This window comes from Manihot esculenta, chromosome 5 (genome assembly GCF_001659605.2).
Source record: "Manihot esculenta cultivar AM560-2 chromosome 5, M.esculenta_v8, whole genome shotgun sequence".
Classification (NCBI taxonomy): Eukaryota; Viridiplantae; Streptophyta; class Magnoliopsida; order Malpighiales; family Euphorbiaceae; genus Manihot; species Manihot esculenta.
Window position 1 is genome coordinate 27,611,772 of NC_035165.2, and position 18,220 is coordinate 27,629,991.

The following is an 18,220-nucleotide window of genomic DNA, read 5'->3' on the forward strand; positions in this document are numbered from 1 at the left end:
TAAAATCTCTTTCGTGGAGGGCACATTCCCGGCCAAGCTCGGCGAGGGGTTAAAAGGAATGGGTGGTTGGTTGTTTGGAGTTGTAGGACTGGAAAATAAGAACCGCTGCCCCTCTTGGGCAGAGCTCAGATTATTTGGAATGACGTTAAGGTTATTTTCTTGGTGGTTTGCCATTGTGGATCTCAGTGGGTTTTGAAAGTGAAAACTCCGGTGATGAAAAGATCTCCTTCGTTTCCCACAGACGGCGCCATTTGATAAATATTTTCCTCCTCCTGGTCCATGATAGATCTGGTTTTCTTCTGGGTCCCTTCTTGCTGGGCTCCCTGGTGGATCTCTCCATGTTCTTCCTGGTGAAGGGACCTGTAAAATAAGAAAGAAAGGTCAGGGGCCTACCGGGTGTGCCCCGGCAGAGGCCCTCCGACGCTCAAGTCAGATTTTATGGCTCAGAGTAGTATATTTAGGCAAGGGTTACAGAAAGAATAAAAATGGTGTCCAGGAAGGAAAAAGAAGAAGAAGAGAGCCCCCTCTGCGTGGCCTCTATCGTGATATATATATCTGTCTCTCTGCCACAATGCTAGCTGTCTTCTGTCGCCTAGCTCCGTATGTACGGATGTGTCAGGCGCCTGCTCCATGCGTAACGGCCATTAATTCTCCTCTGATACGTATGATTCTCCTCTGATACGCATGCGGAAGGACCTACCAGCGGGGCATCTTGGTCATTTTCCCCTTTCCGGGCTGGGTTGAATGGTAGGGCTGAAGTTGAGCCTGGTGGGGGCCTGATTACTGGGCCGAAAGGTTTGGGCCGGTTTGATTGAGGAGTCTAGGCGGAGTCCGGCCCTGTGACTGAGCGGGCTGGACCTGGCTCTCGAGGGGAATATTGAAGCCTTCGGATCATGGACTGTTTTCATGGGCCTGGCCTTTATACCGGGGTGAAGAAATCCAGCGATCATCAGTATCTATTCAATTTATTATGTTGGCCCATTGATATGATCAATTGTTCAAGTCATCATGTCCCTTTTGACACTTTAAATTTGAAAGTAAGTCTATTTTTTAAAAAAAACAATTATTTTAAATAATATTTTATTATTTTTAAAATATATTAAATTTTATCTACATAAATTTATTACTGTATTTTATTTTCTCACTCCATGACTAAAAAATAAAAAATATTAAATATCAGTTATTTTATGAAAAAAGCTTTAAGTTGATACTTAATTATTTTTTCAAACAAAATCATTTTATATATTTTATTAACCTCATGAATTTTCTATACATAAATCTTATTAATATTATTTTTTTTATCATTGCAATTAAATAGTAAAAATAAGTTTTGCAGTTGAAAATTTTTTTTGTACACAAAGTAATTTTTTTAAAATAAATGAAACCTTAGCGGCTTCAAGAAAATTAAATTAAATTGGATTTTATATAAGACTTTAGACAGATTTAAGTATCATCAAGCTCTTGTAGCTCAGTTGGTTAGAGCACCCGTTTAGTAAGCGGGAGGTCTTGAGTTCGACTCTCAACAAGAGCACTTTGAAATTCTAATAATATTTTAATAATTAAAATAATTTTTAAAATTTTCAACGATTAAACAATATGAAATTAATTAAAATTTTAGTAAATAAATAAAATTAATTATATATATTTGAAAGCATAACTGTGTATTTAAAAATTTCAAACTTTTGTAAAAAACTGAATTAATTTGTTACAAATAAACAGCCTTTAGATACAACTTTTGCGTGATTCCCTTGCACTGGCAGCCGTTCCTTTGCAGCGTTATATGGAATTTCTTCAAGATCGAAATTCATTTATCATATCAAACAATTACTATTTCAAATATTTATAAATAATTAGTTATAATAACTCATTAAAATTATTTTTTAAGAAAATATTTTTCTATTCAAAAAAATAATATAGTGTTATTTTCTCTATTTAGAGAATTTAATTAAGACTCCTATATATAAATTTATTAATATATTTTATTTTTAAAATTAAAATTAAATAATGATATTTATTTTTTAAAAAATATTTTTTATAAATAAACAAAATTTATAGCGGGTATTTTCCATTAAAAAAAATCCAAAAAAGATTTTGGTAAGATTTGGCATTTTCGGATCTCAGATTTTAGCAGGATTTGGCTATGGTAGGTTTATGTTATAAATATATATCTACTCACGAGTAATTGCTCCGCCATGGAAATTACCCTATCACTATCAAAAGCTTTGCAATTTCTACCAATATTTTCAACTACTTTCTTCTTTCTTTCCTTTTCTTTTTTTTTTTCTAAAAAAAAAAAGAAAAAAAAACATGTATTAGATATAAGTGCTAAAAGTTAATGGTGATGTTTACTACCTTAATAGATGTTTAAAATGTTTAAATATATATTTTTATTACAATAATATTATTTTTTATTAATCTCATTATTTACTTTTATATAATATCATAAATATTAATAAAAACATAAAATATGAAAAAACTTTATAATTTAAAATATATAATATTTTATTTTATTTAGAATATTAATAGAAAGTAAAATTTTTTAAATATAAAAAATATACACATAATTTATAATATTAAATATAAACATTCAATTAAATATTTTAATATATATCATTTATATGTGTGTTTTATGTAATAGAAATTTATTTATAATAAATATTTAATTAAAAATATATTTAATATTATATATGATAAATATAAATATATTTAATTTTAATATAAAATTTAAATTAAAATATTATATATTTTATTAATAATATAAAACTTTAAAAACTATATTATAATTTACTGTTAACTTATATAAATTTAATTTAATTCTATTAACTATAATTACAGCAATTTAAAAAAATTTGACTTTATTATTTAATATTTAAAATATTAGATATAAATATAAATATAAATTATTCTAAATATTTAAATTTTTTATTAATAATTTTAATAAAATTTTTAAATTTTAAAAACTAATTTATTTTGTTATTTTATTTTATTAAATTAAAAAAATTGTATTAACCAATGCTAACAAAAGGAGATGGGAGATTTGAGTGTTAAACACGTAATTTATGAAATTTAATTAAATGTATTTATTCGGTTAGATGTAATATTTGTATTGAAAAGGAGTAAATGCAGTATTTACATTTACATGTCATAAACATAATATTTTTTTTTTAATCAAGAAATACTTTATTTATTTTGTAAAATAATAATTTAAGAGACAATTAGGAATATCAATCTGAATATTGAATCTACTATGATGAATAGACTCTCTAACTAATAAATGGGCGGCTTTATTTTCTGAACGCCGTATCCAACGAATATGAATATTATCATGAGACCGCATAGCATCCTTGCAATCAGAAACAACTAATTCAAATTCCAAAAAGTCATTCAAAAGAGAGTGAATAGCCAAAGTTAAGTATTGGTTATCCGTAAATTTATATTTAAAGGATAAAAAGTATTCATTAACATAATATTTATGCAAAGTTTAATTTATATGTTAAATTAATTATAATTTAACTCAAATTAAATCTATTAAAAATATAATTATAATTAAATAAATTTAAGTTGATTAAATTTTTTTATTTTATTAAGCTAATAAAAAAATCAATTTTTTATTTTTTATTTTTTAAATGAAGAAGCTAAACGTAACAACATATTAAAAATAAAATTGCATTTAATCTATATTTATTTAAAAATTAAAATTTTAGGAGAGTCAACAATAGCTCCCGTCTATTTCTTAAATTCATCACTATTTATAATTAAGTGTTATTAATTAATATTTTTAAATATTTTAAATGTGAGAAAATATAAAACATATTTTGCATAAGATAAACGAAACTTAAATGTTTCTACTATTTTGGGTTGAAAAAAAAAGAGCAGAATAAAAATGAAAGAAATTATCACAAAATTAATATAATTAGTCAATTAGATATGATGTGAGATGATATTGTCCAATGATCCATAAAGCAGTGTCCTTAGAGGAAAAAAAACCTTGAGCAGGGTCATTTTCCACAAGCATTTTCCTTAATCTATGCAACAACGTGAGACAAAGCCTTCGTGAAACATCATTGTACGTAAAGAAATTAGACTCTATAGTTACCTGGGAACATGTCTTCTTTGGCGGCCTTTCATTGTTTTGGTACTTTGGGGGTAATTATTCAACCCTGTGTCCGTAAATTTTCATTATCGAGACAATGTAACATTGCATTTGCATCTCTTTAGCCTTTCCAGTTTTTCCCAAGAAAAGATTAGGCTTTCAGTTCAATATCTCAACACTTGAAGCTTTGCGGTCAACTTTGATATTATTATTAGAGTTGTATTAAGAAAAAAAAATTATTTTAAACATAATTTAATTATATAATACTATTATTAATTTTTTCATAAATGTTAATTTGAAAACACAAAATAATTGTATTTTTTTAAGAATGTAATATGTAAATTTTTTTATATTTTTTCAATTAATCCTTGTTTAAAATAATTCATTTTATACAAAAATTTAAAACATTGAATATTAAAATAGAAAGAACTAAATTGACTCAAATAACTTTTTAACTTACTTATTCATTTTCACTCAAAAATTAATCCAAATTATTTAATAATATTAAATTTAAATTTTTATATTACCAATTCAATTGGTAATTTATCGATGTGAAACTATTTTATATAGCGAAATATCACTCTTGCCATTAAAAAATTTATAATATTTTAATCATAATCGAATACTAAATCAATTATAATTGTTAAATTAGAGCTAAATATTCAATAATGTGATTTACTAGTATTTCAGACAGTTCTATCTCGTTTTACATTGATATATTTTTTCACGCAATTTCACTATCTCTAAATATTTTTTCTTTTATTTAGAGTGATTTTGATAAAACCTATACAAATTAAGACAAATAATTTTTAAATTTATAGTTTTAAAAAATAATTATCTTGATATTTATCACATTATTATAATTATAATTATTATAATAAATTAGAAAGTCAAACCTCCAACCCAAATAATAATAAAAATAATTGATAAAGATTGAGTTTTAGGTGTGCCAGGTATACCAAACCCAACAAGCAACAGGCTACCTTAATTTAAATGAATTAATTGAATAGTTTTGCTTATCCTCTTCAAATAAGAATCCTTCCAAACAAACAATCTAATTCACGCAATCTATGTTGTCACCTTTTCAAAAACAAATAATAATAATAATAATAATAATCCTCTTCCTTTTTTCATCATTAAATAATTTAATTAAATTATAATTTATACTCTATTTATTTCAGAAAATATCTTTTATTTAAAAAATAGTAAATATTTTATGTAAATTAATATTATCCATTTTTCTTTAAGAACATTAATCTTTTTCTTAGGTAATTAAATGGAAAGAGAAAACAATATTTTAATGTCATTACCTTATGCCATTTTTGTAGTTCACTTTCTCTACTAACAAACTTACTTAAATACCCCTCTATTTTTCTCTATTTTACCTTTTTGCCCTTTATCTATTGGGGATGTTCCATTCAAGAAATCCAACTCCAGCAAACGTCCACTATCTTTCCCTTTGCTCAAAGTCAATCCCCTTTTTTCCTTAACCTCTATTTTATTATGAAATAATTATCTGTGTGCACAACTACATTATTTAATTAAAATTTAATATTACATCCAATGGTTGAGGCCCATAACAAATGGGACCAATGATGTTATTGCATTAATGTCAGATATTATAAGTATGCAAATCAACCTAAAACCGTCACCTTTGAGGAAAAAAAATATCAAATATATTTAAATTTTTATTTGTAAAATATATTTAATTTAATTTTAAATTAAAAGACTTAAAACGAATGCGTTGAATTTCACTATTTATCAATATAAAAGTTAATTAATTAAATTATATGCTGCCGACCATTTTAGCACGTGTGAGCCGTACGTATGCCTTTTAGTATGATCCGTACGGCAAGCATGCAATTCCTTCACAGAATAATAATAAAAATGAAAATTGATTTTTCATTTTTAAATTATATCAAAATTAATATATTTTTAAAATTCAATATTTAATCACTGTATTTTCTCCCTATGGAAAATAATGTATCTTTTCTAGTTTAATCAAAGTATATAGATTTAAACATTTTTTTATGAAAATATAAAAAAATGTAAATGTTAATTTTCATATAATTTTAAAATTAAAAAATAGTATACTTTGAATTATATTCGGTGAGTATATGAATCAGTTTTAAAATATAAAAAAATATTTTTTTAAAAATATACAAAACATTGACAGATCATTAGTTTTTAATTTTATGGTAAAATCTATTTAAAATATCTAATAAAAATATTTAACATTAATAATAAATATTTCATCCGTCTCATAATTTATTTAGTAAAAAAATATGAACAATTTATTCGTATAGATTTTATATAATATTTTTAAATAGGAGCGTTTTTTTTTTTTTGAAATGGGGATGGGAATTCGAACCTGAGATCTATGAGATGACCGAATGCACTTACCATCAGGCTAAGCCTGGAAGTGTATATAATAGTTTCAAAGGTATGTGGTATTATAATAAAAAATAAAAAATAAGTGAGTGGAGTATAATAAACTCTAAAATTAAAGGACTATAAATATAAATTATTCTCTCTGTGCATATATATTAAATGAATAATAATTATATTTATTTGCCTTTAAATCAAATTCACAGTCCAACATGATCTATTTATTATGCCCACTACCCGTGCCCTTCTTTTTTTTTTTTGGAAAAATTATTATGGATCACTGAATTTTAATCAAATTTATTAGTAAATCAATATTTTTTATATTTTCAAAATATAATAATTATGCCCCTATCCTCTTCCTCACTCCCTCTCTCCCTCTCCATTCCTCTCTCTGTGGTTCTCTCATTCCCACACGGGTTGGTGCAATGCTGTGTACTCATCAGAGTGGATTCAAGCTGCGACACCGGAATTGGTGCATAGGCGATGATAAAGACGTTGAAACACAGGAGTGAGTTGTGATGTACTCGTTGGAACTTTATTCATCGAAGTGGATTCAAGCTACTATGCTAGAATCAATAAGTACCATGTTTATCGAAGTGAATTCAACTAATACCTATGTTGAAATTGATGGAGTGAATTTATTTATAGAGTCAGAGAAAAAGTTGAGTGACATTATGGAGTTACCAAATCTAAGAACGAGTTACGAATCGTCCAATTTGATGAGTGATTTTTCGTTAGATGACTCAATAGAGGAATGAGTATATAATTATGGTAGTGGGTGTGTGTTTGATGAGCCAACGACGACAGAGAGAATTTTGGACAAGAAAATTCAATTGAACATTTAAAGAAAGCTAATGGCAGCTTTGTTCGTCGATTATTAGCCATGAACGACATACTAAAGAGCAAAATTTGCAATCGATAGAGTTAAGAGATTGAAAAATGCACACTCGTTAAGTACATCGGAGATGTACTCGAGTTTTCCATTGATTTTTAGGCGGTCATTTGGTTCTTCATATTGCATAGGGGAGATTAGAGTCATTGATTTTTCATCTTGTATATGGGAGATTTGAGTTATTGATTTTGATTTATATCTTTAACTATGGTTAGATTTGCAATGGTTGAATACTGTGTTTATCAAATATGATCAGACCATTACGATGAGTGGATAAATTTACAATATCATATTTCAACTTTTTATTATTATCGTTTTTAAAAAAGATTTGGATATATTGTTTTATAAAAAATATTGATTGATATTTTTTCTTTGAGATGTAAATAAAATTGTATTTTGCAAATTAGAATTACATATTAAATTATACAAAGAAATTATTGATAGATTATTAAGAAATTTATCTATTTTAAGAGTTTAATTATCGATATTCTTAAAAACGAAAGTAATCCAAAATATGGAGATTATTTTTATAATTAAAAATTATTCTATTTCTTTTTACTAGTATCTTGACTAATTGAATTTTTGACAAAATGATTAATTTATTTTATTTTAAAACAATGAGGAATATTTTAATTATTATTAAAAATTATAAAAATTAACTAATTAATTTTTCTTAAATTCACAGACCCTATAATAATTTACCCATTTTTTTTTCTTGTATTTCCATTAACGAATAATTTTAAATAAATATTCTTATTATATGTATTAAAAAATAATTTTAAATAAATTAAAATAACTATCAATTGAATAAAGGAACATTTACTGCACATTCTTTGAATCGGTTACTTTCAATTTTTCATGAAATAACAAATTTAACCGTGTGAGCATTAAAAAAAATAAATGGTTTCAACTTATCAAGGAATTAATTAAAAATGATAATTAAATAAATATAATTTTAATACTTTCTAAAAATTTGAAAATTTTTAATTCAACTAAATATGATGAAAATTAATTTCAACATAATGTAATTTAAATATTATCAGCTTATTTTATATTAAAAAAATAAAGTTAAGTTAGAAAAATACCATATAAATAGTTTTTTTTTATTATTATTGTTATTTTTTTAACAGGAGATTGAGGAAATGAGAAATTAAATTTTATCAAGGTTTAATGCGCATTAGCAGTACCAATTTTTTATTTTTATTTTTATTTTTCCTTCACCTGGTTTTTATTAAAAAAATTGGTCATTTACCCTTTATTTAAATTTGATAAAGTTAAAAAGTTAATTTAATTCTTTATGCTTATATTTAAAATAAAATGTAATTTTTCAGTTATTTTTTTTTTCACTTTAAAAAATAAAAATTATAACTGATGTTGTAAGGCTTCAATTGTTACAAATGGTTATTATGGAATTGATGTCTACAAGCACATTAATTAATATTTATTAATGTATTTAATAATAATTATTAATAAAATAAAACTATGTTTTTAAAAAATTAAATTATATTATCCTAAATCACCTATATATTATTACACGGGACTCTGTTAGTGGCATTTTCGTTATTTAACTACAGAACGAAGGCGATACCGGACATTCCGACGGCTGATATTTTATTTCTTGCAACTCTTTCAAAGCTGACAATATAAAAAAGGAAAAATAAAAAATAAAATAAAATTATCGAGTTATCAACTCTACCCACCACACCCGATTCATTTCATTTTCTCTCTCGTTCTCTCTATCTATGTGCTTCCTTCTGTCTTCACTGTCACTGTTTCTGTCTCATTTTCTCAGGAAAATCTACCGAGCCAAACAAGTCCTCGATTTGGAGTCTGATTTGCATGTTACGTTTCAACACCAAATCAGTTTGAATCTGTTTAAGAGAACATCCGTCCCTATTCAAACCCAAGACACGCTTCTTTTTCACTCATTCTCTGTCATTGCAAAATCGCGCAGAGTTTTTGAAGTTTTTCTTGGAGATTTTTTTTATATATATTTATTTATCTTTAGATAGCATTGTAAATGCGGAACAGCCAGCGATTCTTCAAGGTGTTAAGGCCAATCGGAAAATCGCCGGCGATTTGATGGAATCGACAGTTTTTTAGTGCGGGAGCTTTGGACATTTCATGGAGGTCATTTTCCGCTGTAGTCCATGCTCGGTCACTAGATTTGATATTGTTAAGCTCAGATTCGCAGTCGTTGCTTTCGAGGTGAGTTGTTTTTTAGGGGGTTTTCTTTAAAAAATTGTTTGTTGGTGATTTAATTTTATGTGATTCATTTATTCTTCTGGCTTAGGTCTGTTTTTGGAAATGGGAGATTGAGGGTTTTAGTTGATTGAGGAATGCAGTAATTTCTCTCTTCGTTTGGCTTCTGAAAACTTGTGGGAGAAATCTAGGATTTTGCTTCCTCAGTGTAAACAACAAGTGATTATCAGATTTAAAATATTTTGTTTTTAGTTTATTTTAATGCTTTCTCGGAAAGCAAACGGAGCATAGGGGTTTATGTATGTGGGGTTTGGTCCAATTAGCAAAGCCCCGTTTTGATAATTGGTAGTGTTATTTGCTTTTTCTTTTTGTTATAAAGAATGTGCCAAAGGTCTTCTGTTTGGTCACCATCTTTCCATTCTTTCCTTTTCTTAATGTTTCCTTCTTTTGTTTTTGGAGGTTACTTTTGTGGAACTATTCATTCCTGTAATTTTTAAGGAAAAGAAAAACCTTTTTATGGCGATTTAAAATGAGCTGGGCATTTTTATGTATCTGCAGCTTCAGTTTAGCGTGAAAGGGCTTTTGGGGCGAGTATAAATTATAGTTGCTTCATAAATTTGTGTTTTAACTCAGTTAAGCTCATGAAGTCCAAAGTTTTCATCTTTTTTCCTTTTCCCCTGGTACTGTCTAGGTGAATTTGATGTTTGCTAGATCTGTTGATTTTGTAGCAAATTTTGATGCAAAAATTGCGTTTTATCGGTAGATGTGATGGTCCTTTGGTTTGCAATCATACAAACTCTTGAGAGTTGTCAATAACTTGTGTTTATCCTTTCCCTGAAACAGATTGCGCTGTTATTTGTATGCTTTCAAGCTGCTATTGCAAATACCCAAGAACACCCAATTCAATGGCAGGGCCCTGAAAGTGGAGGTGGAAACGTTATCTCACATTCATGCATTCATGACCAGATAATTGAACAGAGGCGGAGACCTGGTCGTAAGGTGTACTCTGTTACACCACAGGTTTATGATCAGACTGTAATGTCAAAATCCCCTCATCACAAAGGAAGGGCATTGCTTGGAATTTCAGAATTGCGATTGCAGCAAAAGGATGCAAAGCAACCTATTAGGATTTTTTTAAATTATGATGCTGTTGGACACTCACCTGATAGAGATTGTCGAAAAGTTGGTGACATTGTGAAGGTTGGTGTCACAAATAATTTTTGAAGCCCTGTTCATTATATTAGTCATGGATGTGTAACTGATGCTGTGCTTGTATTCTGTCTTCCTTTTATCAGCTTGGGGAACCTCCTGTGACTTCTCTTCCTGGGCCTCCTTGCAATCCTAATGGTAATCCTCCAATTTATGGCGACTGCTGGTATAACTGCACTTCGGATGATATATCAGGGGAGGACAAAAGGCGCCGCCTTCACAAGGTCAGTACTTCTCCTAATCATTGCCATTTTGCTTGCCATAACCATGCAAATATAGTCATATTTTGGGATTTCTGGTAGTTCTTAATGTATAATATTGTGTAATGTCAAAAAGCTAAATAGAGAATTTTTTATCAAGCAAAGAACGCATTTTGAAAGCAATATTGTGCAGGCTTTGGGGCAGACAGCTGACTGGTTTAGGAGAACATTGGCTGTTGAGCCTGTGAAGGGGAACTTGCGGTTAAGTGGATATTCTGCTTGTGGTCAAGATGGTGGTGTGCAACTTCCACGTGAATATGTTGAAGGTATTGTCAGTGTATAAGTGTCTGTCTTGCTGAATTGCTCTTTTTTATTCTCGGTTTCTACTGCATTTGCCATATTAAAATTTCTGAGGTAGAAATTGTACTTGTTTAAATCTCCCAGAGGGTGTCGCTAAAACGGACTTGGTTTTATTGGTGACTACGAGACCTACCACAGGCAACACTCTTGCATGGGCGGTGGCATGTGAGCGTGATCAATGGGGACGTGCAATTGCTGGTAATTTTTGATTGAGCATTTTCTTTTAAAAAAAGTTATATCATTATCATACCCTTATAACAGCAGAATTCTGGATGGTTTGTTTCTTTGCAGGACATGTGAATGTTGCTCCTCGCCATTTGACGGCTGAGGCAGAGACGTTACTTTCAGCTACTCTAATTCACGAGGTCATTAAATTTCTAGATTAAATGGACTGAAAAAAAATTCTTTTCTTGTACTTGATTAGCTTGCTTAATCTGTTCCAGGTTATGCATGTTCTTGGTTTTGATCCCCATGCATTTGCCCATTTTCGGGATGAGAGGAAAAGAAGGCGTGGTCAGGTAGATGCTCTGATTCACATTCTCAATGAAATTCATCATCTTCCAAGAACACTTGTGATGTTTGAATATGGTCAGAAAGTATATGAATTGTTTGTTGGAACAAGAATGGGTTTTCTATGTACTTGAAGATAAACAATCACAAAACTTTCAAATACATGATTTATCCCCTCCCAGAACTTTCCATTTTCCCTTGTCCAAATATGAAACTTCTTTTTTTATTATGCTTTAATGCACTGCTGCGCTGGTGATTGTTTATCACATGATGAAAGGAAAAAAATAAAAAAGGATATTTGCAACTAAGATAACTTTGTACAAATTACACAATGAGGTTTTACTCGGCTTTTATGATCTTTCTTGATGCCCTAAAATATTGACATGTTTTAAAACTATTTCATGTGAGTATTTTAATTATGAATTTGGAAGGTATATAGAGTCATAACCTAAATTCTGGAACACTCCAACAACTAAGCCTTAATCCCAAACTAGTTGGATAAGTCTGCTATATGGATTATTTTTCGCCATTCAGCTCTGATAGACACCGAGTCCTCGTCAATGCCTAAAACTTTTAACTTTCAGGTTACTGAACAAGTCATGGATGAAAAGCTTGGGCGGATGGTAACACGTGTGGTGCTTCCACGTGTTGTCATGCACTCGCGACATCATTATGGGGTAATAGAAACACTTTCATTTGAAATATTTGCTTTCTTTTTCTTTATTTTGGGACTGAAGGGGGTGTTTTCATTTCAAAATATACTTTGTGTCATGGCGTTCTATCTCTGACTTTTACTAACCCAGAACCTTAAGAAATTTTTGGGTTCATTTATTGGCAGGCATTTTCTGAGAATTTTACGGGTTTAGAGCTTGAAGATGGGGGAGGACGTGGCACATCAGGTTTTCTTTCTTTCTTCCCCCCCTCCCAACCTCCAACCCCCCTCTCTATGATCTCTCTCTTTTTCTTTCTCCCTCAGTCCCTCACTAGAAGTTTTTCTTTAAGTTGGCCATAAATATCTGTATTAACAGTTAAACCTTTTCTGCTTAAGCATGCAGTAATCATCTTCAGAACTGATGTAGTGTGTTAGAACTTAAAGTATGGGAACAGAAATTCTGCGAAAATAAGCACATGCAAATTGCGTTTCGATTTATTCTGCAATAAGAAGTTATACAAAAATGATTTTGTGAACTTTATAGTTGTGGAAACCTTTAGCAGTTTAATAGTTGTTTATTTTATAACTTAATGCAGGGTCACACTGGGAAAAGAGGCTTCTTATGAATGAGATTATGACAGGATCTGTGGATACAAGATCTGTAGTTTCAAAAATGACACTGGCTTTATTGGAGGACAGTGGGTGGTACCAGGCCAACTATAGCATGGCTGACCATCTTGAATGGGGTCGCAACCAAGGAACTGACTTTGTGACCTCCCCTTGCAATCTCTGGAAGGGTGCATATCATTGTAACACAACCCAGTTATCAGGCTGCACGTATAACAGGGACGCTGAGGGTTACTGCCCAATTGTAAGTTATAGCGGGGACCTTCCTCAGTGGGCTCGTTACTTTCCTCAACCCAACAAAGGTGTGGTCTTGAGTCCTGTCTTAATGCCTTATCCTTGTCTATAAACTTATTTGATCATGAAATTTCGAAGATAATCTTAACAAGTTGATTGCTTTGGCTCATAGTTTGAATTTAATTTCTTTTACTGGTCATTGCAGGTGGGCAGTCCTCATTGGCCGATTATTGTACTTACTTTGTGGCCTATTCTGATGGATCATGTACAGACACTAACAGTGCGCGAGCACCTGACAGAATGTTGGGTGAAGTTCGAGGGAGCAGCTCCAGGTGAAAATTGACTGGAAGTTCTCAGAATGCAGCTGAGAAAAAAAAGTACATTTGGCACAGTATACTAATACAGTCTCTGTTTAAATGTATGTGTAGGTGCATGGCATCATCTTTAGTACGCAGCGGCTTTGTGCGGGGTTCTGTGACCCAAGGAAATGGTTGTTATCAGCACAGATGTGTAAACAACTCTCTTGAGGTATACTTTGGAGGTTTGATGTTTCCTTGCATGCTAAGCTGTGGTTTATTAGATGCATCGGTGATGTTATCTGGTTCAGCAACTTAGAGTGTCTGTTCAAGTGATATGACACCACAATTTAAATTAAATACAAGTATGTTTCTTAATAAAATGGCATCTTCATCTTTCAGTGCATTATGAAAAAGGATCAAATGAACTTCTCGCTTTTCTTTCCTACCTTTTCTTTTTTGTTTATTTTTTTACCTTGTGCAATCATCTCCTCAATGCCATTCTGATCATTTTTGTAGGTTGCTGTGGATGGTATTTGGAAAGTATGTCCTGAAGCTGGTGGACCAGTTCAGTTCCCTGGCTTCAATGGTGAATATTATGTTTTTATCTTATTTATTTATTTATTGTATTTCATCATGAAATCCATTTTTATTCATATTTTCTATATTCTTTTTCTTGCAGGTGAGCTGATTTGCCCAGCTTACCATGAACTCTGTAGTACGGGCTCGGTTTCTGTACCTGGGCAATGCCCCAGTTCATGTAATTTTAATGGAGACTGTATTGATGGAAAGTGTCACTGTTTCCTGGGATTTCATGGTCATGACTGTAGCAAACGTGAGTGCCTCCATCCTTTCATATCCCACAATGTACTCACTTGTTGGGATGAAACATCACTTGTGGAATCCCTAATATGTGAGCTACATTTATTTGTTTCTTCTGGTTATTTGCTGAAAAATTCATTCTTTGAATTTCTTTTGTAGGGTCCTGCCCTAGTAATTGCAATGGGCATGGTACGTGCCTTTCAAATGGGGTCTGTAAATGCAAAAATGGTTACACTGGCATTGACTGTTCTACTGGTAATATGATCCCCCGACCCTATTTTTGGGGAAAACCATGTTTGCTGATTTAGGTGAAAAAAAAATCATGTTAACGTTCCTATCTGTTTGTGCCTAATTGTGTTTATAATGGAAAAGGAAAAATGAAGTATTCTAGATGTACTATTGTGGCTGTGATTTGTAATTGGCTTGAAGAAGTATGACTCCCATTGTTGTAGTAGTTTCTAAAGTATGTGGATTGCATGTTAGAATGTATCTGGTATTTTTGAAGGATGAATAGATCAAAAGAATGCTATCAGAAGCTAAAAGTTCTTTTTATTTTTGTTTTACTTAGGACACCATTTGAATGATAAGTTTGGTCTAGTAGTTCATTGTTATTGCTGAGGTTTTTCTTGTCTTCGCTTTTGTGATTTGTGTTTCAAATCACAAAAATGGCAAATAGGACAATGAAGTCCAGTTGTGGCTGCTTGCCTGGTTGCACATGTACTATGAGATAAAATATCTTTGAAGTAGCTTTAATCTACCATTCTCTAAACTATGCTTCTTTGTGTTGTATGTAGCTACTTGTGATGAACAGTGCAGCCTTCATGGTGGGGTCTGCGATAATGGAGTTTGTGAATTCCGATGCTCAGATTATGCAGGGTACACTTGTCAGAACAGCTCAACGCTTCTCTCTAGCCTTTCAGTTTGCAGAAGTGTGGTGGAAAGCGATATGTCTGGTCAACATTGTGCACCCAGTGAACCAAGTATATTGCAGCAGCTAGAAGAAGTAGTTGTCATGCCTAACTACCATCGATTGTTCCCTGGTGGTGCCCGGAAGTTATTTAATGTCTTTGGCAGCAGTTACTGTGATACAGTCGCTAAGCGACTAGCCTGCTGGGTGAGTTACATCCATTATTTTTTCTGGAGCAATCTAATATCTTATTGTGCATGATAATGACTTCTCTATCATGTTTGACTAAAAAAATTGACGCCAAATGATCAGATCTCCATCCAAAAGTGCGACAAGGATGGTGACGACAGGCTTCGTGTGTGCCATTCAGCATGTCATTCATATAATTTAGCATGTGGAGCATCACTGGACTGCTCAGACCAAACCCTCTTTAGCAGTGAAGAAGAAGGTGAGGGTCAGTGCACGGGCTCTGGAGAGATGAAGGTATCGTGGTTGAATCGACTGGGGCTTAGGTTCTTTTCAAGCAATACTTCAGTCGAAGGGACATCTGTAAAGTATAGGCAGCTGTAGTTTCTTTTCATTTCCCCCTTTTAATATTTTTTTTTTTTTAATTTTTGGCTGTAATTTTACAAGGAGCACCATTTTAGGAAAAAGGGGGCATGTAGTGCACGTGCCTTAGATGTAGGTGGTTGTCTTTCAATCATCCCAAATGCCATTTAAGAAATTTGGGTGAAAGAGGCTTTCAAAGATGAAAGCAGCATGTAGAGATTTGGAAATGTATGCAAAAAGAAAGAACAAAAAAAAAAGAAAAAGAAAAGAAAAAAAAAAAGAAAAAAGAGAAAGCTCTGTTGACGAGCAAAAGAAGTTTGGCCGAAGGCCTAGAAAGAATGAAAAGCCTGTGTTTTCGTGTTTCCCTTGTCTGGCATTCCATACATCTTACTCTCTAATTTTTTTGTCTTAGTTACTAGCTCATTTAGATTTACAAACAGCTGAACTAAGTTGAGATATGGTGACGAGAGTTTATTAAAGCCATTACCAGGGCCCTCAATCAGACTAATTTGCTTCTCGGATCAACCTGTGAATCGGGGTTTAACTCTTGCCAGAGATTCGAAGCCCGTATGATAACCGGTGTGGCTTGCAGCTGCTGAAGCAGCTCAAGTAAAAACATGAACTAGCTAGGCTCTGTGACCTGTAGTGGTAAGAACGCATGCCATGTCTCCAATTTACATTTTGCTGCCAATGGTTTCTCATTTTTATCTTTAGGAAAGGGATTTAGTGAAACTTACTAGAATGCAAAGGCTACAGGACCGCAATTCTTTTCTTCAATCGAGGACAAAATGCAAAGACGGTCCTTTTTGTCCTCCAAATCATCAACATGATTACAAGGCTCGCTTTGATGAACCATAAGCCTCAAATAAAGGTAAAAAAATGTCAAATAAATGAGGAGCCGGCCAAGCCACTCATACAGCCCAATCCATATGAAAAAAAATACTACAGTTGTCTCCTTCAACTCAACAGAAACTGATAGCTGTCCAACTAATGATAAGAGGCATTTTCCCTCCTTATAACGCATGTAAATAGTACAATATGAGCAGTAAATAGTGTTCTGGATTATTCTTCTTTTCTATGTAAATAGACATCGTATAACGTCTCCCGATCGTTTTTTTTTTCTGTTCATAGTATTAGAGTCTCTCCATTGATATTAGACTTCTCGTAAATGTTTCATTCTCCGATATAATTCTTGATATAAGGAGTGTGTTGAATTCTATATCGGTTTAGAATAAAGATAGTGTCACTTATAAGGGTTTTAGACACTCTTTTCTTTGAGTTAACTTTTAGAATGAGTTAACTTTTAGAATGAGTTAAATTTAATTCAAATTTAACATGGTATCAAACAACCTAAGCATGTCCCTTGTAATCATTCTTCTTACCGGTGGAAATTGCATGTCCCTTGTAACCATTCCTCTTACTGGTGAAAATTACTTTACCCGAAGCTGCTCTATGTTAATTGCGTTACGAGCTAAAGATAAGCTTGGCTTCGTTAATGGCACTTACAAGAAACCCAAAGATGATGCCCCTGAGTATGAGAAGAGGCTCAAAGTTGACAATATGATCACTGCCTGGATTTTAAGCTCCATTTTCAAAGAGAAAGTGGAAGCTTTCTTGTATGTCACCTCATCCAAAACCACTTTCATGCACATCTCCAAACCATACGTACAGATAATGGTACTGAATTCCTTAACCATAAGTGTGAGCAATTATTCCATCAAAAGGGCATATTGCATCAGAGGTTCTGCATTTACACCCTCAACAAAACAGGGTGGATGAACGCAAGCATAAACACCTTCTTCAAGTTGCTCAAGTTCTTTTATTTCAGTCCAAACTATCACAAAAATTTTTGTATACAGTTCTTCATGCCACCTACATCACTAAATTGAAAAATTCCATTTAAAAGTTTACACTCAAACCAAGTATTATGGTAACCTCAAAAGCTTGCGGTTGCCTTTGTTTTGGAACCAACACCAAGCCCACAAAAATAAAATTTGAACCCAAGCTATTCGAAGTGTCTATTTGGGAAATGCTACAGGACAGAAAGCCCATATCCTCATGGACTTGCTTATACAAAATTTTTATACCTCCAGAGATGTGAAGTTTCATGAGCATATTTTTCTTTTCAACCAAACTTCAATGCAACACACGTACCCCCATCACCATGATCCATCCGCCAATGAACCCAGTTCATCCACTTTCGAACCTGAGCAGACGAGCACACCCACTCAATCTTTAAGAAGGAGCACAAGGCATCATGCTCCACCTGCATGGTTACA

At 31.7% G+C, this 18,220-nt stretch overlaps 1 protein-coding gene and 1 non-coding gene across 2 annotated transcripts; both read left to right on the forward strand.

The window, feature by feature from the left end:
• The first annotated feature begins 1,457 nt into the window (after positions 1-1,457).
• TRNAT-AGU lies at positions 1,458-1,531 on the forward strand. The gene has a single exon. It is a non-coding gene; the product is annotated as a tRNA-Thr (tRNA).
• A 7,516-nt stretch (positions 1,532-9,047) lies between these two features.
• Positions 9,048-16,305, forward strand: LOC110615517 (leishmanolysin). The gene is made up of 17 exons (XM_021757398.2): positions 9,048-9,581; positions 10,419-10,775; positions 10,871-11,008; positions 11,178-11,310; positions 11,429-11,542; positions 11,636-11,709; positions 11,788-11,862; positions 12,439-12,531; positions 12,693-12,753; positions 13,103-13,435; positions 13,573-13,699; positions 13,796-13,895; positions 14,183-14,252; positions 14,346-14,498; positions 14,645-14,740; positions 15,280-15,599; positions 15,705-16,305. The coding sequence occupies exons 1-17, from the start codon at positions 9,498-9,500 to the stop codon at positions 15,960-15,962; spliced, it is 2,586 nt and encodes an 861-aa protein (XP_021613090.1). The 5' UTR covers positions 9,048-9,497; the 3' UTR covers positions 15,963-16,305.
• The last annotated feature ends 1,915 nt before the right edge of the window (positions 16,306-18,220 follow it).

Bases quoted from the DNA above. Each gene is read 5' to 3' on its own strand.
- LOC110615517 (XM_021757398.2), top strand. From the start codon at position 9,498: ATGGAGGTCATTTTCCGCTGTAGTCCATGCTCGGTCACTAGATTTGAT. The intron at 11,863-12,438 runs GTAGATGCTCTG...TTTAACTTTCAG, and splicing joins GGAAAAGAAGGCGTGGTCAG to GTTACTGAACAAGTCATGGA. The intron at 13,700-13,795 runs GTGAAAATTGAC...ATGTATGTGTAG, and splicing joins GTTCGAGGGAGCAGCTCCAG to GTGCATGGCATCATCTTTAG.